The sequence below is a fragment of the Artibeus jamaicensis genome, unplaced genomic scaffold (assembly GCF_021234435.1).
Source record: "Artibeus jamaicensis isolate MK-2021 breed Jamaican fruit bat unplaced genomic scaffold, CSHL_Jam_final scaffold_1964, whole genome shotgun sequence".
Lineage (NCBI taxonomy): Eukaryota > Metazoa > Chordata > Mammalia > Chiroptera > Phyllostomidae > Artibeus > Artibeus jamaicensis.
This window is the reverse complement of record NW_026522030.1, coordinates 21,751,545-21,760,437: the sequence shown is the minus strand read 5'-3', so window position 1 is coordinate 21,760,437 and position 8,893 is coordinate 21,751,545. Positions and strand designations below refer to the sequence as shown.

The 8,893-nt window shown below is 45.6% G+C and overlaps 1 protein-coding gene across 1 annotated transcript; it reads left to right on the top strand.

Moving 5' to 3' along the window:
- Positions 1 to 4,471: 4,471 nt before the first annotated feature.
- Positions 4,472 to 8,501, top strand: CUNH9orf131 (chromosome unknown C9orf131 homolog). Its single transcript, XM_037151614.2, has 2 exons — positions 4,472 to 4,702; positions 5,088 to 8,501. The coding sequence occupies exons 1-2, from the start codon at positions 4,472 to 4,474 to the stop codon at positions 8,499 to 8,501; spliced, it is 3,645 nt and encodes a 1,214-aa protein (XP_037007509.2).
- The last annotated feature ends 392 nt before the right edge of the window (positions 8,502 to 8,893 follow it).

Here is an 8,893-nt window from a genome sequence, read left to right as displayed (position 1 = left end):
CAAATAATAAAAGAGTAATGACAAAGCTCTGGGTCAGAAGACAGATCAGGAAGTTAGAGAGGGCTGTAGTGAACACCATTCTGTTTTACTCTGTTTTGATACCAAAGCATACACCTTTTTAGAAACATTATGTCTGTGTCCTCTAAAGAAACTACCACACTCCCACTTCTTCAGTCTCAGTGGAGTAGTCTTCCCTCCACACTCTTATTCCAAGGGTGTATATGGGACTCAGACCCGCCAGAAGAGGCAGTCTATTCCCCTGTGAACAATACAATGAGTAGTTCAGGGATGGATACATTACCAATTGGAACCCATAAATCACAATGTTGTCAGCGTGATATCACTTTTCCTGGCTACCACCTAAAACCTGAGAAAAGTCAGCACAGACAGAGGCCAAGTAGTGGAAACTGAACCTCGATGACATTGAATTGAGTCCCTGCATCAGTCCTACTATTTGGAGCCAGCTTTACCCCTGGACTGTTCAGTTATCAGTCAATACTTCCCATTTTATTTACACCTGTTGGATTTTATTTGCTGTCATTTATATGCAAATGATTCCTCACAGTACAAGGGGGGGTTCTCAATCCTTTGCTCTGCCTCTGGAAGGAATATATATTCTCTAAGCTCAGTTTCCCCTTATATGAACAGGGATAACAATACCTATTCAAGGAGTTGTAAAGATTAAATGGAATAATAATTGTCAGAGTATAAATTTGTTCCATAACATTGAAAAGCAAGAAAAACCACACTACTTAATTTTTCTAAATTAAATTAAATCTAGCTCAAAACTCCCATTTACTAGGGTTTGAAGACATCTAATATTAATCATGATTAGGTGGTCTTTTTCCCTCTTTAGTGTGGTATTCACTGACCAAAAACAAAAAAAGAAGAGGAAAAGAAAACCACTTAGGAAAGAAGCTCATGCTGAGTCCGTCATAGTTGCCCCAAGGATGTGTATCATCTAAACCGATGTGGTCTGTTCAAAGGCAGGTGGCTATACAACGTCTCTGCCAAGTATGCACACCAGCACCTTTTGCTGCAGTTCCCAAGACTATGTGCTAGATGGTTAGTGGTCTAACCATTAAATCAGCTCTCCCCATCAGAAGTCCTGATGCCTCCTAGTGAACTTTTTTATAGCATCTGTCACTCATGGGACCCATTGCTACATCTTTTTTCCCAAGTCCTTGGACCTACTGCTACCTTTTGGACAACTCCTCTTCCCTCAACCCAGCACATCCTCCGTCTTCTGCTTCTCAAGTACACCCAGCTAAACTAAGTTCCCCTCCCACACAAGAGCCTGGATAAGGTTATAGATCAGGTGTCTTGCAACTTTGGTTTAAGACTAGAAAATACAAAACCATTAATAATTCCATGAGAAAAGAAACCTAGAATTCCTGGAAGAAAGGAGAACAAAGTTGCCTTTTTTCCCCCACTGGCAAGGAATAGGAGACAGCAATTAATAACTGGGTAAATTATCCTGTCATAAGTATAGATTAACTAGCTCAGAGTAAGTATTCAGCATTGCCTTCTCTAAGGACTCAACTTATCTTCTTCATGCAGAGGTAGAAAACCCACATACCAGTAATACAAATGAGTAAAATTGGACAAATATAAGAAAACAAAATCAAAGACACAATGCTAAAAAGTAACCCTTAGCCTTGGCATTAACAATGAAAATATGGTAAGAACCACGGTGAATTGGAGAGCACGTGTCCACTTCAAAGGGAGCAACTGCTACTTAACTCTAAGTCAGGGTGCCCACAGGCCACATGCAGCCCAGGATGTCTGTGAACATGGCCCAACACAAAACCATAAATTTACTCAAAACATTATGAGATTTTTTTTGTGATTACATGTCACAATGTATTTAATGTGTGGCCCAAGACAACTCTTCTTCTAGTGTGGCAAAGAGATGCAAGTGATCTTTACTTGGTAGGAAGGGGAATCCAATGTTGCCAGGTTTTAAGCTTGAAATGTTGATTATTATGTACAACTTATTAAGTTTATAGTTGGCTACTTAGCCAACCTATTGTAGTTTTAGTTGGCTACTAATTAAAATTTGTAATTAAAAAAAAACTACTGGCCACATTGTCTGGGCTAAATTTTACATATCAGTTGGTCATCTTAAGCCTTTTTATGGTTTCAGCTGCTACATATATGCTGCTAGCTGGCAAATTTACATCTTCCCCATAGACCACTCTCCCAAGCTTCAAATCTATGTATCTAATTGCCTCCTGCCTAGCTTTTCCTTGTCACAGGGACCTGAAATTTAAATGTCTAAAATGGAACCCATCAGCTCTGGCTGGTGTGGCTCAGTGGATTGAGTGCTGGCCTGCAAACCAAAGGGTCACCAGTTTGATTCTCAGTCAGGACACATGCCTGGGTTACAGGCCAGGTCCCCAGTAGGGGGCATGTGAGAGGCAACTACACATGGATGTTTCTCTCCCTTTCTTTCTTCCTCCCTTCCCCTCTGTCTATAAATAAATTTAAAAATCAAAAAAAAAGAAAAGGAAAAGATAATAAAATAAAATAAATAAAATAAAATAAAATGTAACCCATCAATTCGGCACAAACCCTATAATGGTATCCAGGTCTGTGTTCCCTGTCTCAGTAAAATGGCCCTAACATACACATCCAGTTTCCTCCCAGAATCCCTGGAGTCATTCTCAACTCCCGCTCCCTCCACCCCATCCCATTGGTTACAAAGTCAAATCAGTTTCATCTGTGGAATTCTACTTGAACCCATTATTCTCTATTCCCACCATCACTGCCATCTTCAGGCCTCATCTTTTATTTTGCCTAAATTAAAGCAGGAGTTGCCTAACTAATCTCTTACCTTCAATCTCTAATCTCTTTACTCTCACTATAGCCAGAGTGTTCTCTACAATACACAAACTCAATTTTGTCACTTCCCTGCTCAAAATTTTTCAATGATTTACCATTACCTTCAAAATAAATTTTAACTTATTAGACTGGTATTCAGGGCCCTTTGTGATCTTGTCTTTCCAGATCTATCTCCTATTGCTTTCTCAATCCCCACTACATTGAAATACCTTCATTTTTCCTAATGGGGCATATTTTCTCTGCCCTAGCACCTTTATGCAGGCTATTCCTCCTGCTTGCACTGTCCTCTCTCACTTCCTACACTGTCATTTTCTTGGTTCCTCAAACCAAGCATTAATCTTCTCTTCTGGGACATAGCCCCTGAAAAACTATCCTCTTCTCCAGCCTGGTTAAGTAACCTTTTCTGCCTCCATTTTGCATCTCTCTATTTTATTGTCTATTACTTGACTACTTTCCCCACTGAAACAGGACTTACTCTAGAGTCTCTGTCTTACTTCTGTCTACTCAAGACTGATTGTAATACCTGATCAATAAATATATATTGAGCCCTGGCTGGTGTACCTCAGTGGATTGAGCACAGGCTGTGAACCAAAGGGTTGCCAGTTCGATTCCCAGTCAGGGCACATGCCTGGGTTGCGGGCCATGTCCCCAGTAGAGGGCATGCGAGAGGCAACCACATATTGATATTTCTCTCCTTTTCTTTCTCCTTCCCTTCCCCTCTCTCTAAAAATAAATAAATAAAATCTTTTTTAAAATAAATATATATTGAATGAACTAATTAATCCAATTTAGGGAAGCAATGGAGAAACTTTTCTTACCCAAGATCACATGGCCAATCAGTGACAGAACTAGAGAACCCAGGTCTCCTCAATTTTAGTTCAGTGCTCTTTCTACCAGACTAAGCTGGAGTCTGAGGGGGGTGGGGTTAGAATAGAGGCATTGACTTGTGCTGGGAAGGCAAAGATTCAAGGTTGGCCCTGAAAATAGGAGTTGACATAGAGTAAGTGGTGGTTTTAGGGAAGAAAAATGGTCAAGCACATTTGACTTATATGTTACCCTTAATATGAATGCTTGCCAAAAATATCTCAGGCAACCTAAAGTCAAATAAGATAGTTTGCAACTGATAAGAGATTAAAAAAAAAGAGGGAGAAGATTCTATCCATTAAAAATAAAATGAGGCCTGTAATCAGGAGCCTTAAAAGAAATAAAATTTTAATGTAGCATACATTTCTAAGCATATAAATTTATTCACTTAATTCTCAAAAAAACCCTGCATGGTAATAAATAATATTATTCTCATTTACAGGTGAAAAAAACTGAGGCACTGAAAGCTTAAATTTGACTAAGATTTCATAGGTAGAATGTGGCAGAGCTGGTGTTTGAATGAGGCCATTTTGATGTTAGAATCCATGTCCTTATTCACAATGCCTGAAGCATAATTCTGACCTTGGCAGTCAAGACAAAAGGGAATCACCCATGTTTCACTGTGTGAAGTAGGAATTGTCTTATGGTGGCAATTTTTTACCCTAAATTCAGGGAGAAGGCTGTTAGGCATGTGAGGCATGGGAGTTCTTTGTTCTGTGATGCAGTGATGACATCAGGATAAACTGCCACTAAGTGGAGGAAAATGGACTGGCTGCTAGGGGACATCCTTAGGACTGATGATATCAAGGGGCTTCTCTGGAGCCAGCTGACCCACGCCCTGGCCTGTAGACACTGTGGCAGCAGCTGCCTCCAGAGTACAGGGAACATAGTGACACTATGCCTGTTCATAATTTGGCAGATCCGGAGGTGGTGGCAGCTTGGGAATTTGAGACATCTTTGGCCCTGGTACTCCGGGGACATGAAGCAAGGCAAGGTGGGTGACATAGGCATGTAGAGGGCTAAATGACTACTGGCACCGCATGTAAATTTTGGTGAGAAATCATTGAAATGGATGTGAGCCCAAGTGAGTAGACTATAAGCCTTAAATGTGAGGCTGGGTGACTGACCACTGACACTAGATTTGAAGGCAGGTGAGTGATCACTTACCACAGATGTAGGATTATGTAAGGAATGCCAATCTCCACATGCAGGCTGGGCAATGGCTGTTAAATTGGATGGATAAGTGACTGTTGACCACAGATGTGGGGACAGAGTAACCAACCGCTCACTCTGAATGTGGAACGGAGACTAAGCTTCATGACACACCTTGTGTGTCTGAAAAAGCTTCATACTTGATAATGTCTTTCTCCCTCTCCCAGGGCCTACTACTTCTGTACCTTGTGGCTTTCCTTCGTCATCTGTGGAGGTGGAGGTCAGAGGAAGAGGAAGAAGGAAAAGAGGAGAAAGAAGAGGTGATATTCCTGGATCCACTGAAACCATGTTCTCTTCCCAAAGAAATTCCTGTTGAACAGCAAGCTACTACAGCCCCATCCCAACCATCCTATGATTCTGAAAGCCAACACAAGATCATAGGGACACGAGAGCTAGTACTCACGCAGACCCCAAGCCCTTCCAGATCATTCCCCACATTGCAGATTCTGACCAACTTGCCTGTGAGGCGTAAGGCAGCATCAGGGAGTCATCTACAGCAGAGGAAAAGCCAGCTCTACTGGGGACTCCCTTCTCTGCACAGTGAGTCCTTAGAGGCCACCATCCTGAACTCGGATGGCCCCTTTCCTCTGAAGTTACCTGTTGGTCCTTCTGTCTGCTTCAACAAGTTTTCCTTCCTGCATAGGTCCAACCTGCAGTCTTCTCAATATTGCTCCCCAACCCCACTTCCTATCCATAAAGTGCACACTATGAAAAACCTGGAAGAGTTGGCCCCCGATCCTCAGCAACTTCCCCCTCCACCTTCCCCTTCTGTTCCATCACTACCCCTCCATCTTAAACCCTTTCCCATAGATAATACAAAATTCCATTCTGGTGTTCAGGCACCTACACAGTGGCTTATGTGGCAGAGAGCAGTCCCTTGGGTCTCTGAGGATCAAGCCCTGCATCCACAGCCTGAACTCCAAAGAACAAAACCCTCCAAGTATTTTCCCTCATCTGAGGTGTGGTGGGGGATGCCATGGGATCCTGGCCTCCCACAACACATTCCAGATTTACTCTCTGCCTCTCTGCTGTATCCCTCTAACCTGCTGGGAGTCCTGACTAGGTCTGATTCCCCACGGAGAACCATGGTGCAAAATGAGGACTCCACAGCCTCTGAGCCAGCAGTCCCAGTTCCCAGCCCAACCCCAGCCTCTCTCCAGGGGGTTAGCCCTATAGGAGGCCTGTATAGATCTGATGACCTCCAGGAAACCACAAGGCAAAGAGAGAATGCTCATATCTCTGAGCCTCCAGTCCAGATCCCTTACCAGTCTGCAGCTCCCATAACAGAGCCTCAAGAAACTAGACCCCTGGGAGTTTCATCTGGATGTGAGACTCAGTGGAGAACCACAGGACATAGAAAGAGTCTGAAAGCCTCTGAGCCCCCAATGCCAGCCTCTTACCAAGCCCCGGATTCTTTGTCAAAATCCCAGAAAGTCAGCTCTGAAGGAGAACCTTCTATACCTAAGGACTTCTTGGGAACCATGGGGCACAAACAGAAGCCTCAAGCCTCTGGGCCTCCAATGCCAGCCCCCTGTCCTCCGTCAGTCCCCCTGACAGAACTCCCAAGAGGTGGTGCCCTGGGAGATCCACCTGGATGCAAGTGCCTCTGGGAATGCAGAGAAAACTCAGAAAACCCACAGATCTTTGAGCCCCCAGCCTTGGACAGCTCTAAATGTGTCCCATCAAGATCTGAGACTCCATGGAAAGGCATGCAAAATAGAGAAAATCTTTGGGTCTCTGCAGACTCGGTTTTACCTGCTAGTCTCCCCTCAGCCTGCCTGATAGAGTCTTTAGGAATGGGGCCCCAGGAAGTCCTGTCTAAGTCCAAGGCTTTGTGGGAGACTACAGGGCAACTAGAGAACCTCTGGACCTCTAAGTCTATAGCCCCTGACTATGGTCAGTCTCTAGCTCCCATTCCTGAGCCTCACAGAATCAATTCTATGGGAGGCCACACTAGATCAGAAACTGCATGGAAGGTCATTGAACATTCCAGGAATTCCTGGGCTTCTGATCCCCCATCTCTGGCCCTCAGTCCATATCCAACTCTCACACTAGAACCCTTCAGAGTTAGCCCCATGGGGGTCCTGTCTGATTCTGAGGCTAGCTATGGGGAATCACAAAGGAAAAAAAATTCCTGGTCCTCTGAGATCCCAGCTCCCAGCTTACCCCAAGAGCCACATGGAGCTAGACCTTTGGGAGTCTTTTCTGACTCTGAATCTGTTGAGGGGTGCATGAAGCAGAAAAAAATCTGTTGTGCTCCTGTGTCTCCATTCTGGGGCCCCAGCCCACCTCCAAATTCTATGTCAAAGTCTCACTCACGTGAGCCTATTGGAGACCAAGGCAACTGTAAGACTGAGGAGGAGGCAGTGGAGCAGAGAGAGAACAGCTGGGTGACTGAGCTCCCAGCCCCAACTCCTAACACACTCTCTGCTCAAGTACCAGATCCACACATGGCCCTTAGGTTTGTGAGGAGGAATGTGCGACAAAGAGAGATCCCCCAGGGTCCCAGCCCTCCAGCAGCAGATCCCCTGCAGCCAATACCCTGGCCTCCCACCCTAGCTGAAGCTCTGAAGACTGAGTCCAACCAGCCTGGCCCACCCAAAGAAGAGCTGTTCCCAGGAGTTAAGGGAGCGATCCCACCCTCCCAGGGAAAGGCTGTCCCAGAGGCATCCACACACTCTGGGATCCAGGTCTGGCACTGGAGTAGAGAATTAGAACTCGGGCTGAAGAAACTGCAGCTGAGCCCTGCTTCCAGATCCCCTGGCCCAAGTCAATCATTTGTCAGCTCCCCTGCCCTGAGCTCCTCAACTCCAGGCACTTGGAGACTCTCTTCCTACCCCTCACAACAGACTCATCACCCAGACCTGTGTCCTTACTCTTCAAGCTGTCATCCCCCAAAAGCAGAGAGCACAGTAATTCAGCCTGTCCACTGTTTTCACTCCCACTCCTTTTCCCATCCTCAGCCACGTGGGTCTGGTAGGGCAACACAAAGGTCTCAGAGAGAGGAAAGAGTGAAGGCAAAGATGGTGGCCCAGGTCTCACCTCAGGGACCATGTGTTCACATGGAGGCTAATGAAAACTGCCCAGGCTTGAGAGAGGCCTCATACCCTGAGGTTCTAGTCTCAGGCAACAGGCAAGACAAAGCTTCAGCACAATTTTCATCCAGAGAGAAAGACAGCCCCAGGAAATCCAACGCAGGAGACCACAGAAGAGGGGATACAAGATTGGGGTCATCCACAGTTATGGGGAAGAGCCACCCGGCCCAGGCTGGAAGGCCAGTGGAGGCCCCTGTAAACCGACTTTCCCAAAGGAACCAGAGCTCCATACACACTGCTCTCCCCCAGCAGCTTTACTCCATGCCCACAGGTCCCCAAGATGAGCGAGAAGCAGAGCTGAGAGCTGGTTATATCCTGATCCCTTGGCACTGTACACACTGCCCCTGGGCCCATATGGAGAAGCACTTCTCTTCCCCTACACCTCAGGGTCCCCTTACCAGGGGTATTCGAAAGATGCTAGCCAAGTGTCTAAGTAGCCGTGGGCCAGGCCCACCAAATTCAGTCAACATGAGGAACAGCTGGTAGTACTGGCACCTGAGGGCTGAAGAAGCAGGCAGAGGAAACCCTAATAAACTAGCTGAACTAGACAAATCCCACTTGTTTCTTCTTTGGAGTCTGGCATACTGGGAATGTCAGTTCCCTATTAACTTCTGCAGTAGCTATATTCCCTTAGAATCAGGCAGTTTCCTAAAGAACTCAGGATTCTGCAGGCTTGAATTTCTTTTCAAGCCCCTCACAGATGATCAGTCTTGGGTCCACACATTCCTTTCTACAGGGTGAGGCTGAAAGGCCAGGGGAGCACAGTCCAGTGCTGCCCTTGAGAAAAACTTCACGGCAAGTGAACAGAAGAAAAATACATCTGTTCACATGAGTGCAATTGGTCTGGGTCTAGGCAGACCCAGTGTATGCCTGGGTAT

Coding starts and splice junctions, on each gene's coding strand:
- CUNH9orf131 (XM_037151614.2), top strand. CDS start 4,472: ATGGACTGGCTGCTAGGGGACATCCTTAGGACTGATGATATCAAGGGG. Junction 4,703..5,087: donor GGGACATGAAGCAAGGCAAG/GTGGGTGACATA, acceptor TCCCTCTCCCAG/GGCCTACTACTTCTGTACCT.